This window comes from Passer montanus, unplaced genomic scaffold, assembly GCF_014805655.1.
Source record: "Passer montanus isolate IOZ18808 unplaced genomic scaffold, ASM1480565v1 scaffold89, whole genome shotgun sequence".
NCBI classification, from domain to species: Eukaryota; Metazoa; Chordata; class Aves; order Passeriformes; family Passeridae; genus Passer; species Passer montanus.
In genome coordinates this window covers 1,627,813-1,651,212 of record NW_024374256.1, presented here as the reverse complement: position 1 = coordinate 1,651,212, position 23,400 = coordinate 1,627,813, and the positions used below count along the sequence as shown (strand labels likewise).

Genomic DNA, 23,400 nt, shown 5'->3' with positions numbered 1-23,400 from the left:
GTATAACACAAACTCCCACTTGGTGCTGAGAAGGAGCCACTTCTGCAAAGCCTCGTTCCTAATTCCTATAATCCAAGGCAGAGGGATCAGTGGGATTCAGGAAGGCTCCATCAGCTGTGCCTCTGAAAGGACTTCCCACCGTTCTGAGCCACAGCAATTTCTTCAATTACTTCAGTGGCTTCACTTCTCCTGTGCTCCTGCCAGAAGATGGGTCACATGGAAGAACTTGTGGAGAGGCAGAGTGGAAAGAAACATGCTATTTAAAAAGATTTTTTTTTTCCCCCCAGGCCTCAGAACAAATTAAATCTTTGTAATCAGGGTCCAAAAGGCAAAAAAAAAAAATAAAAAGGGAAGAAAAAGCAACAACCCACAACTACTCCCATTAGGTGGTCAGAACTAGAATCACTTTATATTTTGGGTGACAATTTGTACCCATGATCCGAATGCATTATTTCAAGGGGCTGGTAACAAAGCTGTTCTCATTGCTGGGAGCAAAAATAACTCAGTTCTACACACAGCTCACTCCTCTGGCCAATCCAGCTGCAGCTCCCAGCACTGACTTAGCTAGTGGCTAAAGAAAAAAATAAAACTTCACTCACTTCCTACTGGTTAGAACAAAAGTTACCAGCAAAACTGGAACTCAACAGCTCCAAACTTTTCTTCCAAGCCAGAGGCACAGACCAACTTGTGCAAGCTAACCTAAACTTTCAACCCTTCTCTGTTTTCTTGATGTTTTAACACAAAATTAAACTACTCTGGCCCAAAACCTGCTGGAACACTGGGCACTAACCTCAACCCTAACTGGTCACTGCACATTCAGATTTAGGATGCCAAAGAAAATACAATCCTTCCATCTGCCAAGGCAGGAGCTATGTGAGACTGATCTTTCTCACTCCAGATACCAATGAATTTGTCTTTTTCACCAACTGGTCAGTCAGACTGGACCAGAGAAGCCCACTGATGCTCCAGTGCCAGTCAGCAGTGCCACAGTGGGCCAAGGAACAAGAAAATAAGGTAAAAATGAGGATTTTCCCTGGAGATCAGGGCCTACTCTGACAGCAGTCAGGTACTTCAGACACTGCACACAGTGCTCACAGAATTAACTGCTTTAGGCAGAACCTGCAGACCAGAGCACTCAGGGTTAAACTTCCCTCTCAAATCCATTACTTTTGTAAATTACATTCACCCTCCAGTGGGAAGCCAGAAGCTAATGACTTGGTAAAAAGCACAGGCAGCCTCCATGGTTGCCATTTCCACGAGGAACAGCCCCAGTGCTCATTTTCCTGCTGTGCTGCTGATTGCCCTCAGGCCAGGCCCCACTCACCGGCAGGCTGGAAGGTCTGGACTGAAGATTCAAGTTCATGTCTTCTTGCCCTTTACTGGAAGCCATTGAGGGAGCAGAGGATGCCTGGGACCCAAACGAGTCTTGAGATAACTCCTGAAACATCAACCAACACACACAAAAAAAGTCACCAACGGGAATACAATAAAGCCTCTGTTGGAATCACTCTGGGATATTCCCACATTGTGGCAGATTTTTGTCCCCTTGGTGACACTTTCCCAGAAGAGGAGGTGAGAGCCAGGACTGAAAGCCAGCACACACAAACACTGCTTAGGGCTGGGAGCACAGGCCCAGGGCCATGACAGAACAGCCATTCCCAGCTTTCCCTCATCACAGGCTGTCCTGGATCTCTGCTTCCTCACCTTCGCCACCTCACCCTCCCTCCAAACACCTCTCTACAAAACAAGGCCAGTCAATTCAACCCTTCCACTTCTCAAGGGCTGCTCAGGATGAGCTGCAGTGCTTGCTGAGAGCCCCAAGTTCTGTTTCTCCTCCCCAAAGCCAAGTTTTACTTTTGCTGGCCACCACACCTCCGTGAGCCACAGGAGCAGCCACCAGCCGTGCCCACGCTGTGCCAGCCAGCTCTCTGCGCACATTCACCCCGTTCCAACGCAGAGAACAGGAGTGTGACGGCCCTGGCTGTGACAGAGTGACCCTGAGCAGGGGCAGAGCGGGGCTCAGCCTACCTGAGGCGGGGGGAAGCGCTGCTGCGAGTAGGCCGAGGGCTGCTGCGGCGGCTGCGCCGGCGGGTACGACGAGGAGGGCTGCGCCTGCTGCTGCTGCTGCTGCGCCTGCTGCTGCTGGTACGGCGACTGGGACTGCTGCTGCGAGTAGGGGGGCTGGCCCTGGGGGTGCTGCGGGGCCGGCGGCTGCTGCGGGTACGGGCTGGGGGGCTGCTGATGGGGCGGCTGCGCCGGCGGCTGCGAGTAGGGCGGCTGCGCCGCGGCCGGGGGCTGCGCCTGCTGCTGCTGCTGCTGCTGGTATGAGGGCTGAGGGTGAGAGGGCTGCGACGGGGGCTGCTGCGAGTAGGGAGGCTGCTGCTGCTGCTGCTGCTGCGGGTGAGGGCTCTGCTGGTTGTAGTAGGGGCTCTGGCTCTGCTGCCCGTACGCGCTGGGGCCCTGCTGCCCGTACGGAGGCATCTGCGTGGAGAGAGATGGAGGTGCAGCGGTCACAAGGGTGTTTCTCACACACACACGCACAGATTCTGCTCCAGAAGCAGAAATTCAGAGCAGTAAATGCACTGGAATTGTGTCGCTACCTAGATACTTCCCAGAAAACAGTAGAAAGTCACTCGTGTGCGTGTGACAGTAACCAAGTTGTAACAGGCGTCATAGCTAAGTTTTTAGGGATCCCCATCTGACCACCCTTCAACAAAAGTAACATTGAAAGGAAGGACTGCTTGCTCCAAACATAAAAAAAAAATAAATTGCCTTTTGAATCCTGCAAACAGTCCAGCAGGCGCCACTTGGATCATGTAATGAGCCAAAACTGACCTGGAGTCATTTCTTGTGCAAAGAACAGCTGTGTCTCTAACACAGCACAGCAGAAAGAGGATCTCCCTCCCCTGCTATTTATTTTTCCCTTGCTAGATTCACTGCTCTGCCACCGCCTCTCTTGGAGACAAGGATTCCCCAGGCTACCAATCCCACCTGGACGCAGGCGTGGCACAAAACCCAGCCTGCAGAAATGCCATTTGCCCCGAAGAAGCCAGCGTGGCAGCGTGTCCCCGCCTGGCAGAGTGTCCCTGCCCGCCCAGCCGCGCGTGCCGGGCCGTGGCAGCCCGGGGGCCGTACCTGCTGTGCATAGGAGATGCTGCCCATGGCGCTCTGCGTCCTGCTCTGCATGGCCATGGGGTATCTCTGGGGGGCCTGTGGCCCGTAGGGCTGCCCGGGGTAGCCGTGGCCCTGCTGCGGCCCCGCCTGCGGCCCCTGCTGCTGCGTGTAGGGGTTGTTCCCTCCGTAGGGCTGAGGCCTCATCTTCCCCATCTGATCCATCGGGCTCGCCGGCTGCAAGGCAACACGGGACACGTCAGGCACACCCAGACACAGGAACTGTTCGTTCAAACACTGCAGCTTCCCAAAAAACCCGGCAGAAATTCGGCAATTCGGCGCCAAGGAGAAGCTCGTCTGCCTCCTGCCAGGGGCCAAACCCCAAAGTGACATGTGGAATTACAGCAGGATTCCTGCTGCCCTCCCAAACCCAGCACTCCACCAAGAACAAGCCCAGTGAGAAGTCATTTAATGCTGACATCTCTCCCGTGGCAAGACAGGGAAGAAGGATCATCAAGAAAAATCAATTATCAGTGGAAGTGGTTTTTCCCCATTGTAGGTAGTACTTTAATGTCCAGATACTCCACAACAAGTTAAATTTAGGCTTGAAATTTAAATATTCACAAGAAACACTGCTTCTTTCACGTATAACAAGGTCTCCCAAAACACTACAGGCTGTTAATTTACACTTATGCATTTCAATTAATGCACATTGATGTAGTAACACTGGGCAGTGCTGCTGACATCCACAGTCCTCAAGACTGCAGCTTCATTTTTGAATTTTTGGTTTTTTTACATGTGCTTTGTGTCTGCTGCCTTTTGGAGAATAAAGAGTTTCTAAGTCAAATTTATACAGATGCATGTAAAAAACTTTGTCAGCCTCGAAAGTCAGGTCCCTGAGCTTTAGAGCAAAGAGAATGAGTGAAGAAATGCAACTTTCCTTGGACTTCATCTGTGCTACCCCTGCCTGGAGTTAAGATTTAAGAATACTCAATCAGATTTCCTGAAAACACTATAAACCTCAACACTACAGACCTCAAAACGGCTTTTCAGCTTGGAGCTATTCCCCCACTAAAGCAAGGGCTGTTCTGGCGTGGTGACCTCTAAATGAATCCCAGCACAATCCTTAACCCCCATTCCTTGGACTGAATGGGAATCCTTCCCTGAGCTCCTGGTGACCTAACTAATCCCAATTAGATGTTTTCCACAGATCACCATGACAATGGACTCTATTACACCATCCCTTCCTGCCACCAGCCCCGGGGTGGTGTTTGTACAGATCCACCCTCTCTGGCTGAGCTCAGGTGCTTGAGGAGTGGCCCTACAGGTCTGCACAAGCAAACATCACACTGGAAAACCCACAGAACGCTGGAGACCAGAGCAGGATTTCAGTGGTGTTTGCAGAAAACCCCACAGAACGCTGGAGACCAGAGCAGGATTTCAGTGGGGTCTGCAGGAAACCCCACAGAATGCTGGAGACCAGAGCAGGATTTCAGTGGTGTTTGCAGAAAACCCCACAGAATGCTGGAGACCAGAGCAGGATTTCAGTGGGGTCTGCAGGAAACCCCCCGGAACGCTGGAGACCAGAGCAGGATTTCAGTGGTGTTTGCAGAAAACCCCACAGAATGCTGGAGACCAGAGCAGGATTTCAGTGGGGTCTGTAGAACCCACCCTCTCCTCTCAGGGGGAAGGGAAGCCCTTGCAGTATGCTGCACTGGAGAGAAGCCTTCCCCAGCAGCCAGCACAGCTTGGAGCCCCAGCACACATTTGTGTGGCCAGCTGTCAGTGCAGGGTGGCTGCCAGGGAGGCTCAGCCCCGAGCCAGCAGTGAGCACAGGGACAGCTCGTGGGGCTCTGCTGGGCACCAGGGGCTGGCATGGAGTGGGATGGCAGGAAAAGCCCCACTGTGGGAAGGGAAAGGCTGCTGGCTCAACAGGAACTGGAAACTCTCACAACAATTGGTGTCAATATGGCACAAATGGATGCAGAGCTGAGTCCAGGTGCTCTCTGCAGCTCAGGGCACCCATGGACCCTGCCAAGCTGGAAGGGACCCCCAGGATCCAGCTCAGCTCTGCACAGGACACCCCCAGAGTGACACCCTGTGCCTGAGAGCGTTTCCCAGCTGCTCCTGCAGCTCTGGCAGGCTCCAGAAAGCCTGCCCTGTGTGAGCACAGCCTTTGCCATCCTGTGCCAGCTGCCCCCAGCCAGTGCCCAGCCCTGCAGAGGCACATTTTGGATGTTCTCCCACACTCAGCTGTGCTGGATGTTCCCATTCTCATCCACAGTGACACCAAACCAATCCTGAACAAGTTTTGTTCCATGTTTTATGTCCAAGCTCTCACAGATGCTGCTGCTGGGGAGTGACAAGGGCAGAGCTGCAAGGCAGCCCCAGGTCCCTGCCAGGGAATGCCAGGCACCCACACGGGGTCTGTGCCAGCTGGGAAAAGCAGCTTCCATTCATGGGGGCAGAAAAAAAGAGATCTTTGAAGGCTCTGGTGAGCTTCAGGGCCCCAGTCCTGAATGGAGCACCCATGTGGAGCTCCCATACACCTTAAAAGATGCAAATTGTGTTTACATCTTCTCAGCAATTGTCCCTGGTGCTTCCCAGGTCTTGCCTTGTGGGTATCCCCTTGCATTACTGACATCCTCTCCCTGCCCACATTATCTCCTTTGGTATGTAAAAACGGGGCCACCAGGAGCTTTCCTAGCCCCTGGCTTTTGACTTCAGCCTGCTCTCACCACCCCCAAGCACTCACATCCTTCCTTCCACCTGACAAATGCAACTTTGGGGTTACTGACTAAATATTTCAACATCTTTTCCATTTGCTGCTTGCTTCCTCCTGCTTGTAACTCACCTTTGCAGCCCTCTACCCAAGGCAGCTTCTCAAATACATTCTTTTTCGGGTTTTTTTCAAACTTTTTTTTTCCCCCCCTAAATACACTCACACCACATGCTGCCACCCCTGCACTGATTGTCTTGTCTGTGGTCACCCACAAGACCAACCATCTCTTCAGGGAGGAGAAAACAAGGTGAAGATTCACTTTTCCACGACTCCTACAGGAAGCATGACAACTACTAAAAAACTTCCAAGAAACATTTGCCAACTGTTTATGCAGCCATGTAAAAAATAAAAAAACAAGAGAGAGAGCGAGAGAGAGAGAAAAAAAAGAAACACCCAAAACAGAAACCCCAAACGTCTTTCCAGGATGTGACCAAGTCGTCACCTTGACTGCTCAGCGTAGGAGGACACGATGTGCCTCAAGCTGCCACCCTTCCACCAGGCCCTGGCACAGAGAGGGTGCTAAAAACAAGCACCAAGAGCATCTAGACTGCAGCCTTATGGATAAAATTCTATCACCAGGAGGAATGTAAATGCCAATTAATCCCTAATGAAGGAACTATTTCATACACACACTCCTGACTCATAGCAAGGCTAATTCGTGCTCCCTGGGGTTGCCCTGTACATCTCAGATGCTGCCACGTGTTGTTTCTTCCTTCAAAATATCCCATTAATTCAGAATATCCCACACATCTCTGTCAGTGACGGGGCTTTAACTCCTCTGGACCTGGTGTTGTTGCTCTGGCTCAAAGAGTCAGCCATCAGGAAGCTTCCTTGAACCTGCTGCCCCAAAACCCTTTTAGGGAGTTTATGTGCCTCAAGAAAAGAGCCAAGCTGGAACACAGGGATTGATGCAAGGGCTGGTGTGGGGTGCTGGGAGGAGCAGAGGCTGCACAGCCCCTCTGCACTCCTGTGTCACAGAGATGGGCAGGGGAAATAGGGAAATACCAAACCCTGACTGCAAAAGGCTGGAAATTCTTCTCTGGGCTGATACATGGGAAATCCTTTCAATAGGAAACCACAGGAGTAGATTACTGTGATTACACTTCAAAAGCAAAGGCCCTGCCACAGAGAGACATAATTGAGAGAAAGTGTTGCTCCTTGATCACTGAAGTCCAGACCCCCTGCTTACACCTCCCTGCATTCATAGAAATTGCTTCTATTCTCCCTCAATCCCACTATCTCTGCTGTTGTGTAACACCAGTAAGTACCAAAACTCCACAAAACATTGTCCTGCCACCAGTCAAACTCCCAAAAACAAAGCTGTGTGGTTTGGGGAGTAAAGAGAGCAACCGGAAGCCCGTGCTCCAGAGAAACTGCGGAGCTTTTGGGGTAATTTAAGATATTTCTAGACTAAGAGTTTGTAACAGCAAGCCCAGAGAGAGCTTAAAATTGCCGAGTTCAAAAGCTCTTCAAATCACTCTGTGTGATGTGAAGGGTGTCAGGCCCCTATAATGAGGCAGCGCGGTGAAACCAGCTCTTCTTCCAAACAACACCAGGGCTTTCCCTAAGAAACAAAAAAGCTTGAAGCAGACAAGAGGATTCCATGAACAATTCTTTTCAGATTTTGTCCGGTGGAAGAGAAATTTGGCCTCTTGAATGAATAGCTTGGTTAAATTGGAGAGGACATGCTATTGGTCCTGTCAGGAAAATGAGTAAAGGGAAGAGGCAAATCCCACTTCGGAAGCAAGAGCCAAACTCTCCTCAGCTGTACAGAAAAATGGAATTCTGACCTTCCCCATTACCTTATTACATATTTGTGTTTTATTGGGCCAGAGGAAGAAATAGAAGGAGAGTGATTTACTGAACTCTCCAGTTTCAAATCAGCGTCATTCAATTATTGGCAAACATGGGTGTTGGCCACAACTGGCTTCTTCAGCTGCCCCCCCTGACCCCCTCAAAAAAAGAAGAAGGTTGACAAAATAAGAAAAAAGCCCTCAGCTCCCACCTTGGCTTTGAAATCTTTTCCTGACCAGCTTTGTTGTCCGTTATTTGTGATAAAAAAATAATAAAAAGCATTCCTGGCTGTTTAACCGAGAGAAGCCCTAATTGATTCCCACAGTCATTAACCTGCATTTTACCTCGGAGAGTGGTAGTTAAGGAAGTCGGCACTGCTATTTATAACTCATCTCAAATTGAGGGCAGACTGCCTAAAATCTAACACATCCCAGCTGTACTCCTGTTTGAACTGGGGCCAAGGGAATTTTTTAAAGCAATCTTGGCACTGAATGAATGACACCACCAGTATGAGCGCGTGTGGTTGTGTTGTGGTGACGTAGCGCTGGAGGTGGAGGGGACGGGGGGGCCTCTCTCCGTAATCCCTCTCCCAAGCCCAGCTCAGCCCCGAGCCGGAGCCGCCCACCCAGAACCAAACACAGGAAACGTCTTTTCCTGTGGAACGCCTTCAAGTGAGAAGCACATGGCTGATCTGCATAAAAGCAAAGCCACGCCACTCCTGCCAGCAAGGTTGGAGCTCGGAATCCCCGGCCCTGCGAGGGCTTGGACCCGCGCCGGGAATCCCAGCAAGGGCCCAGAACAGATGGGGGGGACCCCGGCAGCACCAGGCATTGTCTGGCTGCTGAGCACTGGTACAAAGAAGAGCCTGCAGGACCCAGAGCGAGGTGCCAGCTGCTCCCTGGCCACCCCAGCTTGGCCGGGGATCGGCAGAGTGGAAGCGGCCGGGCTGAGACGATGCTGAGCAGCACCAGGGATGGTGACACACACCACAGGCTCAGGGACAAACTGCTCACCTCCCCAGGGGATCTCTGGAGTGAAGCAAGTGGGTGTTGTAGAAGAGGGGTGAGGGATTTGACCTCCCACCTTTAAACCCTCCCCTTGTCCACGTTCCAAGGGCGCCGTGAGAGTTACGCTGCTGCAGCACCAAGGCCCGAGCAAGACAAACCCCATGTTCCGTGTGATGGGACCAGCTCACAAAGCACAGGGCTCATGAACAACGTGGAACACAGGGAGGCATTGCCCAGAGCTGGCACCAAGCCCTGGGCATCCACCAAAACCAGGCAGGCTGTGGTGATTCCACAGCTGAGAGCAGCAGCTCCTCTCCCGCGACAACACAACCACGGCTGACCCACAAGAACAGGACTCATGGGGACAGCGACACAGCAGCACCCAAGGGGCAGCACAGGAGCCTCCAGCAAACCCCAGTTTGAGCTGGTCACTCGTGTTTGCACATCAGACAGGCTCACACCCATCTGTGCCTTCCAAAATCCCCCCCAAAGGCGACGCCAACTCCTCCACCACCGGAGGAACGATCACAAACCAACAACCATCCTCGTTCAGGAGCAAACACGGCTCACCTTCCAGTGGGGAACTCTTTCATCTGCTCTATTTAAGGTGCAACTGGCTGTGCTGAGGTCAACACCCCGACCTGAACTCGCTGCCTTTTATAGCCCGGGTCATGCTCCAATGCCTCTCTTCCCATGGAGGTCTGCTTTTAAAGGGGGACAGAAGAGGCTCAGGAAAGCTGAGGTTAAAATAAAGATCCTCCAGCAGGACGGGAAGATGCCCCCAAAAGAAAACACCTAGAAAACCCATGTACCCACCACCTCACTGGGACAGTCTCAACAACGAGCCTGTTTCTCCGAGAATATCATCACAGAAATGCACAGTTCCTTTTTTACTTTTCCCCTCCCTTTTTAAACTTGAGAAATCCACCAACTTCCTTCAGTCCCTCAGCACACACAGGGCAGACACCAAGCCCATGCTGGCCCTGCTCAGCTCCCACCAGGGACTCTCCTTGCCTTCCCCCAGGGCAGCCCCATCCCTCTGGGAACCCCACTCCCTTCAGGAAGCAGTTGGGATGCTCAGACTCACACTCATAAGCCTGGAGTGCCAAAACCTGACTTCTGGAATACAGTCCAGGGTTACAAATGCTCATCCCTTGGAGACGTGCAGGACAAATCCATTTTTACATTAAGCTACAGAAAAATAAAACTCCTCCCTCGCCCCCACAAATCCCAGAATCTGACTTGGATTCGGACACATAACCAGGAGGTGATGTATCATCATCTCATTATCAATGGCCAATGCAGATGAGAGTTTGGCTGTCAAAACAAATGACCTCTGCTCCACAGTTTCAGTTCTGCAACCAGAAAGAGCCTGGTTTTTCTTCTGACTTTTCCCAGTAGGTCAGAGTTTGACCCCAGACACTTTCTATTCCTCTAAACCTCTGCTAACACCCCCGACCTCAGAACAAGCTCACGACACCAAGGAGAACAGGAGAACAGGACTCCTGCTGCATTACTTCAGCCACCTGCTTCTATCTGGAGCTCCTACAAACCTAAAATCTGCCCTGCTCAATGTTTAACCCCTCCTGATCATTTATTACACCACTTTCTTTGGGGAGATCTGCTGTAAATCCAGATCCTGAGCTGTACCAGTGGAAGGAAGATGAGTGAGCTTCTCCCAGCAGCCATCCTGTGACCTGCATCTCCCTGCTAAACACAATCCAGTAATTACCCATTAACGTTTCTCAGCAAGAGCCCAGTCCACACATCTCGGAGGACTTTCCAAAGCACAGCTCTTACTAAGATTCTCCTAATTGATTAAAACTGACCAGAGTTTTGATTACAAGATGTATCATTATGGAACATCTCATTCCTGAAAGAAGTCAATCAGCAGAAGGTGATGTGGTGGGGAAGTGAAATGAGAGTCGCCCCTCAAAGCCTCACTGGAAACAACCTGACAGCAGCATAGTGTTCATGCCCAAGAAACAGCAGAGTTATTTGTTAATTTATTAAAAACTGGAGGGTGGGAAGGTGCCAGGTCTGCCACAAGCACCACGATGGTGCCTCATGGACACCTCTCCTGCCTGCAGGCTCAGAGCACATCCCCATGGGAACAGCACAAGGGATCCCCCACCACCTGGAAATCAGCAACAGCCAGAGGACTCATTCCCTGTCCCTCCACCTCAACTACTTACACCACGGTAGGTCATTCTGATAACACCATTTACTGATTTAAAGGCAGTCAAAATTAACAAAAGATTAGGATTACTGTGCAATAGCTGATGACCAGTGAAAATTTCAGGCATTTCCCAGGCAGTCGGGGTCAGATGATGAAGTTTGTTACTCAGACTGCGTGATCCCCATACAATTTATAATTTCAACTTACACTTAAAATACAATTTTCCTTCTATCCAGAGAACTAAGTAACAAGCTATCTATCCCTGACTGTCAGGCTTCAATTCACTTTACAAGCACATTATTCACCCAGCTCGCCCCAGGACTCCCCAAGTGCCGCTGCTGGCTCCACCCAAAAATCCAAGCAACACCAAGATGTAAAGGAAACTGCGCCTGAGCTCCATGGGAGATGATCCCAAGGAACATGTGATCCTTGTAATGAGGTGCTGTTCCTTTTAAGATGGAAAGAAACTTCCTTCCTGAATATTAAACCAGGCTTTAAGTTTAGCCAGCCTCCTACTCCTGCTCTAATGAACTGGAGGCAAGTCAACAAAAAGCCGCTCGAATGTCTCGCTCCAGCTCCAGCCCGGCTGGAAGGAGCTCCTGTTGTACCACAGCGATGGGACCGGGCCAAGAGCAAGCCATAAAACAAGCAGGAGGAGGAAGGGCTGGGGTGGAAGAGCAGAATTACACTCCGTGTCACCACTGCTTAAGTGATCTCACTCCAAGGAGCACGAGAGCAGCTGTTCCCCATCACCAGCGAGGGAGTCCCGAGATATTCGCTCCAAACAGCGCTGGAAACCTGCAAGGCTCCAGATGCCCCGTAAATACATTCAGACACTGCAACCTGTGGCAGACTTCAGTCATCCAGCTGATTCCCTGTAACCCCTGCTTCCTCTAAAACAAGCCCTGCTGATCTCAGGGACAGATGTCTTTTGCTACTGGACACGAGGGATGTTTCCCAAAACTGGAGGTCTGAAGGAAGAGCCAACGCAAGGGCTCACTGGAGTTTGCTTTCTAGAATAAAGGTAGTTTTATCAATTCATTAAAAGCCTTTTCTGCACAGAAATCTGAGGGTGCTGGTGCACATTCTGGAGTTGATAAGACACCTCCAGCACAGCCTCCTGGGATCCCTTTCTAAGAACACTTTCCTGATAAATCTTCATCTGTAAAATGCAGCAGCACAGGTTTCTACCCACTTGTGTGTCTGAAAGCTCCATCTGTATTTGAATATCTCATCACTTTGCAAATTCATCTCATTTTACACCAGAATAAACAGTGGCTGAACAGACTGAACTGGACAGGCAGACTCGCATGACCCCTTCCCACGCCGGGATGGGCATTCCTGGGGAGCCTCTGGGATCAGCTCAGGGCTCTGAACAACCCCAGGTCCCCAGAGCCCCACCTCTCCTACCACACACAGCACCTGGAGGGAGGAGGACACAGCCACCCTGATCCCTGGAGAGCTGCAGCTCTTGGAGGTGCCTCATCCCAGAGCTCCATCTTACCCACAGGAGCTGCGTGCTGGGGCATGCAGCTGCTCCAAGCCACGGCTCAGCCTCTCCCCTGCTCCTGCAGAATGGCTGAACTCAGTCAAAAGTGCATTAAAAATCATCCAAGAAGTCTGAGGCTGGGGATGAATCTGTGGAAGACAGGCAACCCCAGTCTGTGCCAACACAGCCCTCCGTGCTGCACCACGCTCTCACAGCTCCACAGTGGACATCACCCCAGCCTTGGGATGGGGTAACACGGGCCAGGCAGCTCTCACAGCCCCAAGGCACAGCCCCAGCCCAGCCAGGAGGTTGGAATAATCATCACTGATTACCCCAGAGTCCCTCAAACACACCTGGGGTACAGGAGCTGTCACCACACTCTGTGCCACCAACACCCCTGTTAGGAAGTAACTCAGTAAACCCCAAACCCCCTCCTGATCCGGCTGTGTTTTATATCCAACCCGAAACAAGGTAGCAAAGCTTTGTTTTGTTAATAGAAAACAGAAAAGTTACATATTTCCCTTGTCGTTACAGCAGCTGACAAATTTGGGCGCTATTTTTGTGGCTTTTAGTGAGCCTTCTCTTATTTTAGCCTTAAAATTCAACCTTCAAGCCTCCACTTCAGCTCCACGGAACCAAAAATATTTAAAATTGCAGTAATGACAAGTTACCATCTGCATTTACTGAGGATGGGCTCTGTAACTTTACAGCAAAGCCACAACCAATCTCCAGTATTTACACCCAAACGAGCTATTTGCATCCAGCAAAGCAGGGCTGCTGGGGGAGATGGAAAGTCTACGTGGGCAAGAAACTTGGAGCTGCAGCCAAGGCAGCTCCAGACAGCAGGGAAGACACTCCTGGAGCCTTCACCAAGCCAGGGCTGCTGTGATTCAGGTTCACTACAGACACATCCTGAGTGACACAAGGTCCTTCTTACTTAAAAATACTAATTTTTTTTTTTTAAATCCCAACAGGCTTACAGTAATTTTTGAAGCCTGGTTCTGTTGCCCCACGCTCACTTCTGTCCTTGGGCTTTTATTTAATTTCCATCCAGAAATAATCCAGATTTCTTTCCAGGCAGAATGAACAACGTGGGGAGTTGCTTAGCAAGGTAAGAGGAGCGTGTGCTGGCAGTTGGGGAGAGGATACAAGAATTCCCAACTGTGCCAATGCCATGGGGGCAGGAGGAACAGCCAACGCTGCAGAGTCTCCACTGGTTCCAGGAACAGGTATAACAAGAAACTGTAACACAACTCATATGAGGAAAGGAAGATGAGCCATGACTGTACCTTGACAGCAGTGACACCTCTGAACAGTTTATTGCCATTTACAGAGCGATCAGACACAAAGCTCTCCTCAATTCCTGCCCCTGTTCCCTGGGAGCAGCACCCTGCACTTCCAGCACGCTCACAGTCCTCACTGCAGACAGAAAATCCCTGCTCAGGGGCTCAGCAGCACATGGCACCTGCCCCTGCTGGGTCCCCAGCATCGCTCCAGGGTCCCCAACACCCCAGCTGAGTTATTCACCTGAGCAGGGGCTGCAGATTTAGCACCTCGTTCCAAGGAGAGGGCAGGGAAGGGTTAAGGGCCAGCACACAGCTGAAAACCAAGGAGCACTCACTGCTCTGGGATGTTTCATACAACACTAATCATTTCATCTGATTTTAATTCCTGACACCAAATCAGCATATAGCTTTTCAAAGGAAATCTTGTCCCAGATTGCAAGGTAATCAATCACAATTAACATGGAAAGCAGCTTTTGCAACGCCACCACGGCCTGTGAACCGAGCAGGAAGGACAGGGAAGGGGCTCAGAAACATCTTTCAAGTACAGGCAGACAGGATAATTTGGGACAGGACTGCTCTGTCCGTGTCTCCTGCACTGCAGCCAGTCCAGCTTTTTGTTTCTCCTCCAGTGCATGACCTGAGTCAGGGTGGGTTTTATGCCATCTCTCTCACTCCCTCCTGAAAGGCTCTTCCCCAGCAGTGTGCCCTGTTCCAGAGGAGCCACATTCTGCCCACAGGCTGCTGGAAACCATATTTCCATCAGGAAGATTTTTCCTTAAACCAAAGAAAATTCTCAAGAGGATGGTGCCAGACTCTGTTCAGTGGTGACAGTAACAGGACAAGGAGCAATGGCCATAAAATAAAACACAAGTTCCACCCCAACATGAGGGAGGACTTCTTTCCACGAGGGTGGCAGAGCCCTGGAACAGCTGCCCAGGGAGGGCTGGAGCCTCCCTCTGTGGGGACATCCCAAACCCACCTGGACGTGTCCCTGTGCCACCTGCTCCAGGTGCCCCTGCCTGGGCAGGGCTGGGGCTGGGGCATCTCCAGAGGTCCCTCCCAAGCTGTGATCCTGTGAAAACTGTTCCAGGTGTAACCCCATGCCCAGAGAGAAATTCTGATCCAGCAGTGAGGGCATCAGCCTGGATTCTGAGCCATGGTTCAGAGCACCTCTCTGCCACCTGCAGGGTGCAGAGCCAGGGGAAGCTTCCAAAACATGGAAAACTCCTCCTTCAAGACTCACTGATCTGTCACAATAACCTGAAAAACCCTGAGATACTTCAATACTTAAATGTCTCCTCTCAAAACACTGTCCAATTATCCACATATATCTATTTTTCAAATTAATGTTCAACTTGTCTGCATGCAGCAGCTGCCCCAGGACCTTCCCACGGGATCCAAAGCACTGCAATCACCACAAGTGGCCCACAGAACAGTAAGTAAATGAGTTTGGGGTTTTTTATAATAAAAAATACCCCTCCCCACCCACGCAGTCCGAGGGGCAGGGCTGCAGGACTCCCCAGAACAGAGACAACACGTGCAGCCACAGCACATAAAGGCAGTTTCTGGAACACGTGATCACACCCAGGAAACTGGCCTTGAATGGGAAGTCTTTTCCTTGATTAGCCATGCAAACCCCAAAGTCAAAGATAATTTAGAGAGAAAAGAAAATCAAGTTTTATCTAATTCAAGCACTTCCACCGTTTCAGTGGCTCTCCTGCACAGAGGTAAGAATTCTTGTTGAAAGCCTTCCACAAGGAGCAGGGCTGAGGGGAGACCACCTCTAGCCTGGCACTGGTTTAATTATTTACACAGAGTTAATGAGTACCAGACTCTCCTCCTAAACTCGCACAGGGTGCATAGTCCTACAGTCATTTGGACTTTAAATCCACCCTTGGTTATGAAGTACAAAACTGCAAACAGGCCTCCAGGAAGGATCCCAGAGAGAGCAGTGAGCCCAGGACCCTGGCAGAGTTCAGGTGGCAAAGCAGGACAGTCCAACCCCTCCCAGAGAATTCCCACAGTAACCTGGAAGCAAAGGGAGACATTCTGCAACACAACCAGAGAGTTTCTCTCAAGGAAACAGGGGACAGGCACAAAGGCACAGGTTTAAGAGCAGGTTATTGTGTGTGCACCTTTGCCTCTGCTCTCCACACCTGGAGAGACAGGACATGAGACAATTAAGGTGATTTGAGCTGGAGTGTTTTTCCTAATGTCCAACAGGCAGCAAAGCACTGAGACATGGGGGCAGCTCCACTGTCTGTGCTCAGGTGTGGCTGGTCCTGCTCTGGAGCAGGACAGGGGGGCTTGGTGACCTCCGCAGCTCACCTCCAGACCTCTGCTGAACAAGCAAAACATCCTCACCAAACAGACAACGCAGGCGAGGAACCCACAGCGAGATCCAGGCAGCACAGCCTGTTCTCCTCACCAAAATGATCCAATGCAGCACCGAAACCCAGAGCAGAATGGCCATTTCCAGAGCAGCATCCTGCCTCCCTCCCTGCCTGTGCCCTGTCCTGGGCAGGGATGGGCAGCCCTGGGCAGGGATGGGGAGCCCTGGGCAGGGATGGGGAGCCCTGGCCATGCCGAGCTGCTGCCCCAGCAGAGCCTTTCCCAGAGCCTGGAGGTGCAGCTGGAGCTGGGGCTGGGCCCAGGTTTTCAAACATTCCTGCTGGCTGCTCACAGGCAGGGTGCCAGGACGTGCTGACATCAGAAGGGAAATGGTAATTTTCAGGGTTTCTCTTAGTCAAACCTGAATGAAATTTCACAAGTGAGTGGAGGGGAGGAAAGTACTTCTTTAACCCATTCATCCTCCCCGGGTGGGAAAATCCAGAGCCCTCCCAGCTTCAAGAACTTCTCTGTGAGAAAAGAGTCACAGAATCTCTAAGGGTGGAAAGTTGTAAGTGGAAGAAAGTCAGGGCCACCTTTGGCCTCAGCCTCCTCACAGCCACCTCCAAGATGTTCCCATCACATCCCACCAAAACAAAGCCACCTCTGGTCCCCCCTGGCTCCCCACATGGCCAAGCACCCACAAAACCAGGACAAGGAGCAGGCTCTGCTCCACCAGCTGCATCAGGGCTCCCAAAAACCACTGCCCACGTCTAACCCAGAGCTTCTTGGACCAACTTAGGCTTAATGTTAATTATCCAGGAGAGAGAAAAAGTTACTCAAGTTAAAAAAAAAAAAATAGAAAAAGAAAGTTAATAGCAATTGAATTTGTCCTTCAAAGAGTTTCAATTACCAGAGTTGGCTTAAGGAAATAATGACATGCTGGTTATCACATGAAATGCCAATAACTGTAATGGAGCAGCAGTTTTTTTGGAGTTATTTACACAAACTGATTTTTCATGGGAATTTCATAGGAATTAAGACATAAACACTATCTCCACTCTCTCATAAAGATATTTCTTTACCCTATTAATAGAATTAACCAATCCCCCTATTTGAGCCTATACACTTTTTTCCCTTTTTTCTCCCAGAAAAAAATATAAAGAACATGATTAGAAATTAGACTCCAGCTACATTTTACTCTTAACCCCTAAAGCAAAAAGAAATACTTGCTGAGGAATTGTGAGGCAGCTTTTATTAAGTTTACCTGTCATTATGCAGCATCCTTTTCGTTTCACTCCAGAGAACTCATGCCCACGTTGTGTAAATACTCACTGAGCTGTCACACAAGACTCAGAAGCACTCCAGAAAGACACTGTGGCTAACCTGGAAATGCTCTCCTTGATGTGGTGCAGAGCCCTCAGAAATGCCCCAGCTGCAGGAGCGACCTGCTGGCTTACAACACCGGAGCTCAGGTGCAGGGAAGAGCCAGGAGTGTGAACCCCTCCCTCAGCCATGTGCTAATACATGATTAATCCATGTCTGATTAGGACATGGGATGGTAAGACACGTACAGGAGCCGAGTCCTGGCAGAAGCAGCTCCTCCTGCTGCAGCCCTGGGCTCTGCTTTAAGCACAGAGCTCCATCCAAAGGGTCTCAGTGGAGGCTGGGGTCACACAGCACAGGATGGGATTCAGAGGATTCACACTCCCCTTCCCAGCCCTGGAGCCTCAGCCCTTCCCAAAGTTCCCACAGCAGCAGCTCAGCTGCTGAGGAACAGCCACTGAGGGAATCCAGACCCCACGTTCCAGCTTAACAGGGAGAAACAAAAGGCTGCCTGAAACCCAGCTCCTGCAGAACTTCAGAACCCTAAAGAAACCCAGCTCCTGCAGAACTTCAGAACCCTAAAGAAACCCAGCTCCTGCAGAACTCCAGAGCCAAAGAACCCTAAAGAAACCCAGCTCCTGCAGAACTCCAGAACCAAAGAACCCTAAAGAAACCCAGCTCCTGCAGAACTTCAGAACCCTGAAGAACCAAAAGCAGCATCTCCAGACAGCAGAGAGGATGTTGAATTTGGGACTGGAATTTTCCTGGACGTGACCGATGGGCACAGCGTGGTCCTCCTGAGCCCCCAAAAGGACGTGTGCTTTGTCTCCAGGTGAGGAACTCCCCTGCTTTCCCAGGGAAACCAAAAAGGCAGCAGAGCTCCTCTGGTGCCACCCGGGAGCTGGTGGGCAGGAGGGACTGGACACAGCCCAAGCAGCTCCACTATGCCAAAAAACTGCTTTTTTCTTCCCATCCCACTTGTCATTCACTTCCAGCTGGAGATTTATGGCTCTGGCTAACAGACATCCAGTGCAGTTTTCCCACTGCCTGTGCATAAATTAAAGACTGAACTTTTTGCAGTCAGCACACAACAGAAAAAAACTTTTGTAGGACGTCTTAAAAACATTTTTTCCCAGCAGGAAGGTATCCTTCCTTTCTCTCCCACCAGAACAAAAGGGGACATGTTGTTTTCCACCCCTGCTAATGGTTTAAGGACCATTCCAGAGGGAAAAAGCAAGTGGCTAAATATTGACCAGCTTATCTTTTCCAACCCCCCAACCACATTTGCTGCCTTCAGTTTCTGTTTTGCTGCTGCTGCTCCTTGAGAGTTTCCAGCATTCCTAGCAGGAACTGGGCAGTGGCATTGCTGATGAGCTTCTCCCCAGAACAATCCATCACACAGGAGTTGCAATTCAAAGAAGAAATCAGACTCACTAACCAGAGAATTTTAAATACACAGAGTAAGAACTGGAAAGGGCATTTTCTCCTCTAATATCTTAATTACCCAGAGCACAGATGCAGAGGGTAAAAGCTGGATTTCCAATTGGTGGCGTCCCTTTGAAAAGAGTAAGGGAGAAAAGTGGTGGAAAAGTCGTGTATGAGGTAACAGATAAAACCAACAGCTGCACTATTAAGCCTAATTTTAGACATTATTTTCTCTCTGAAGGAAAGCTGCTGGGATTTTTAGCACAGCCCTCATGGAACGTGTGATACGTCTGTAACAGCAGAACCACTGACCAGAGTTCTCAAATGAGACAACAGAAAAATCCCAAAGCATTATGAATACACCAAGCTTATGAGAACAGTCAGGCACAGCTTTGTAACAGAACATTTGACTGTCCTGCCTCCCCCCAGTCCAGTTTCTAATATTATTTAAGATCAGGGAAGACATTCTGCCTGCTTGTCGAGGGGAAAACAGGAAGTTTTCCTGATTCCAGAAACAGGAAACAGAAGTTATAGCAGGTAAAAGGAATAAAACTGGGCAGTTCCAGGAAACCACTAAGTATTCTAGCCCCCCCAAAAAAGGCCTAAAAGTCAAACACAAAACCTTCCAGAAAACAAATTTCTATCTTGCAACCAACAACATCCTTACAAGAGAGACACCATAGGGGAAACCCTCCCCTAGACCAGATAATAAATAAGGATTCACAGTGCAGCTCAATTAAACTTCATAAAAAGCAGTAGGCAAGCCTTGCTAACCCCATTTCACCACAACACTCAAGTGGTTTGTCCTGGGTTTCCCTGTAAACTGGTGGTGATAAGGGCAGGGAAAAATAAAAGCTCCAGCTGAGAGTGAGGATTGAGTTTTACTGTCCTGTATCCCACACACATCCTGCCTGAAAATACTGGACACCTCCAAGCTGGGCATCAGGGAGATGGTACTGCAGGAAATGAGAGATTTTAAGAGAATCACAACTCCTGGTTGACTTCAGGCTGTTTAAAAAAGATAAAGCAGCAAAACCTCCAGCCTCCACACCAGGATTAACAAGATTTTATCCAAAAAAAAAAAAAAAAAAATCAAAGCAGCACAATTTTCCTGCTTTTTCCAAAACAGCCAAGCCCTAAAATCGCTCATTCAGAGAAAGGAGATGTACCACTCTCCTTTTTGTTGGAAAGCTCCAGTGCACAACACACAACTCGAGGGCTCCTGACATCACAATGCAAAGCAAGGAAAAACCACGAGCCAAGAGGAGCCAGGTCCCAATTTCCCATTCCAAGACATCGCAGCTCACTGGCAGCACAGTGCCTTTTGGTGCCAATTTAGTTTAAAAACCATATTTCCAACAACGTTTTTCATGCCTCACTCGCTACTAAACTCGGAATCAAAGTCAACAAAAAATAGCTATTGTATGGCAACAGGCCCAAAAGCTTTTTTTTTTAATTAACATAAGATTTTTTTAAACTGCTTTCACTGAACTTATAACAGAGGCCTTGAGACGCCAGGGCACCTATGGGGAGGTTATCCAAGATGTCAATGTTTAATGTGATCCTAAGAGTTCTCCCATTACAGGAGACACTTCGTAGTAGCCAAAGCCTGAGAAATGCCCATCTATTAAAGGCAGGGAAGTCCTTTCTCTCAGCAGTTTCCTTTAAATCCCAAGACCCTGGGAAAACTGGCTCATTACTAAGAGCTGCTACATGCTCTGAGGGGAAGCAGTGGAAACAAATCCATGGCAGAGCTGGAAAAATTGAAAAGCAGGACCCATGGCCTGGCTCTCTACAAGTCATTCCCACAGCAAAGCCTGGATTTCTCATCCCACACACCACAAATCAGCCACGCTGATCTCCTGATCCTGCTCAGTGCTGGAAAGATCAGCTGGAAAAACCCCAAAAAACACGGAGCATCCTGGTGTTGCCTGGCTGTGGGTGAAGGATCCGTCAAGGTTACACACAGGAGGCACCCCTGTGTAACCCTGGTGTGACCACACAGGCAGCGCTCCACCCAAACAACTTCCACAGAAAATTACTTTTCTCCAGGAGCACAGTGACAAAACCCTCCTGATGGCATCACTGGCATTCCTAAAGCACCTGGAGAGGGATGAAAGGCACCACCCTGCCTCTCACCCCAAGCTGCCTGTGCCCAGCACTCCCAGCTGTGCTCTCCCCACATCCTCCTGCCCTGCAGATGCTCCCTGGGAGGTTCTGGCAGGTGAGCTGCCCTCTCTGCTCTGCTCTCCTAGAATTTCTCAGGAGCTGGGTGGGAAGCACCCACTCTGCTCATTGCTGTGCAAGACAAAGAAAGACACAAAGCTCTAAATTCTCCTAATCCAGGGAATTTAGGAGTACACAGCACAGGAGGCTGCAGTTCAGGGCTGAAGTATTATTATTATTATTAACCAACCTTTTGTGGGCAGCACAGATGACACGTGGAAGCTTTTTTCTTTAGACACTTCTGCTCTTTTCTTTTTCCAGCAGAAAAAGAGGAATTGTCAGTTTAAATCCAACAATCCTGGGAACAAAAAGGACTGGGAGAGGAAAGTCATTTGGTTTTTGAGGTGAGGGAGTTGCTGATTTACCTTCTACATCTACTACTTGTCCTTCCTCAAGCCAAACTAATTGTCAGAACAACTATTCATTAATAATTCCAGTTTATGGGACTACTTGCTCAGGTATTCCTAATTCATTGTGTCAGCAGCTTGTGGAATGAAGTGAAATTCATTTACCAAGACAAAAAAAAGCCTCTTTTGCAAATTTGTACCAGAACACTGACAGAAGTAAACTGCAGAGAAACACCTGAGAAGTTCAACCTGACTCCATATTTTCGTACACATTTTATATAAATTGGGATTTTTCAGGATTTACAAAGTGAGCACTTTGTACTTGCATCCATGGAACACAGGGCCATATTCCCTTTCCCTGAAAGCTTCCCTGAGGATGCTCCAACACTCACTGCCAGCCACCCCTGACAGCCCTGGGAGAGCAGATCTGCTCTCTGGGACAGCACAACTCCAACCTGAAAGAAAAGCCAATGCCATCACCCAAGGTGCTGCAGCAGAGGGTGCCCTGGTGATCAAGGCACAAACAACTGAGCCGTTTTCAGATCAGTGCAGATGTCCTGAGCAAGAAGGGAAGCTCTGGAGGCTGCAGGTCACCCTGCCTGGTACCAAACACCTCCAACCCCGGCCTGAAGTCAGAGCAAAGCACACAGAATGAAAAGGGAAGTTTAGTCCTGCACGAGGCCACCACAGGCCTTGGAGATGCGAGTCTGAGCACAGAAAGGAACCTGCTTTTAATTGAGGCTGTCACATAAAGATACCAGCACCTCTTTTCCCCGTATCTAAAATGTCTGATGCTGTACTGCCTTCTCCTCTGCATGCTTCCTGGCCATTCCTATTCCAGCAAAGAGGGAATTCTACACATCCAACAATAAAGATAATCCTCAGGCTTGTTTTTGCTAGTTCCACTCCTCAGAAGAGTTGTGACACTGCTGAGCCTGACCACAACCAGCACCTGAAGCTTCTAGGAAGTGCCTGTATTTATGGGGGAAAGGAGACATATCAGTTCTCATTCAAAACAAGTCCAAATGTGCCCTAAGACAGAGCCAGAGACTCCTGTCCTGTATCACAGTTCTGCTAAACGTAAATTGGTAATTCTTGGTAACCGACCAATTTCAGCATTTTGGCCACAAGTTTGGTTCTGATTGTTTGGTTGTTCGGGGTTTTTTTCCCTTCTGCAGCCTGCAACACACCCCAAAACCCCCCACATGCTCCCATCTAATAAAGAACCCAAACAGCCCCAGTTTTGAAAAGGGCCAAAACCAGGCAGGAACAAACGCATCCTCAGATCCATCAAAGAAATCATTTATACCAAGGGGAAAGTCACATAACCAAAATAAACAGCAAGCCCATTGTGCGGAGCAGCCCTGCCACCGTTCCGACAACACAGACTCTATTCCAGCCTGAATCCAGCATCACAAGGAAAATAAACCCAAGGTACAAACAACGTGCCCTGGCCTCGCGGGGCACGGGGCAGAGGGATGCGGGGCTCAAGGTCACGCCGGGGGATGCGGAGAGGGGCGCGGGGCTGCCCCGTCCCGGGGCTGGCGGAGGAGGCGAGTGTGGAAGTTTATGAGCTCATCAGGATGGTTGTACCATTACATCAGAGGCAATTATAAATGGCCAAGAGCAGGGGATGGGGAGCCAATCAGATCACAGATGGGATGTCAACCTAAGACCAACTGTCTCCTGGCTTTGACAGAAGGATTTTACCTCCATAATTCAAATCCCAAACCCAAGCCATCCGCACTCGCTGCTCCCATCGCCCAGCTCCCCGCCAGCGCTCCCGCCCCGGCCCGCGGCCCCTCCTGCCGCCCCGCGGCCCCCGCGGCCCCGCCGGGCCCTGGCNNNNGCCCGCGCCGCCCGCCCCGACCCGCGGCCCCCCGGCAGAGCCCCCCGGGGCGGCGGGCAGCCCGGCGGCGGCGGCCCGGGAGCCCCGCACAAAGGCCGGGGAGGAGGAGGAAGGGAAGGCGGCGAGGCAGCCATTTTAGAGCGAGCGAGCAGCACAGACAATGGCAGCGCCCGGCAGCGCCGGCCCGGCGGGGGGAAGCCGCGGGAGAGCCGCCGCCGCCACCCCGAGCCCCCCGAGCCCCGCGCCCCCCG

At 50.4% G+C, this 23,400-nt stretch overlaps 1 protein-coding gene across 2 annotated transcripts in view; it reads right to left on the bottom strand.

Moving 5' to 3' along the window:
• The window catches only part of ARID1A (AT-rich interaction domain 1A), a 54,304-nt gene that overhangs the window by 29,572 nt on the left and 1,332 nt on the right, over positions 1-23,400 (bottom strand). For both annotated transcript variants that reach the window (XM_039733812.1, XM_039733811.1), the window contains exons 2-4: positions 3,136-3,352; positions 2,029-2,481; positions 1,325-1,438 (exon numbers count right to left, since the gene is read on the bottom strand). In XM_039733812.1, the coding sequence (XP_039589746.1) occupies positions 1,325-1,438; positions 2,029-2,481; positions 3,136-3,352 (784 nt within the window). The remainder of the gene's footprint in view (positions 1-1,324; positions 1,439-2,028; positions 2,482-3,135; positions 3,353-23,400) is intronic.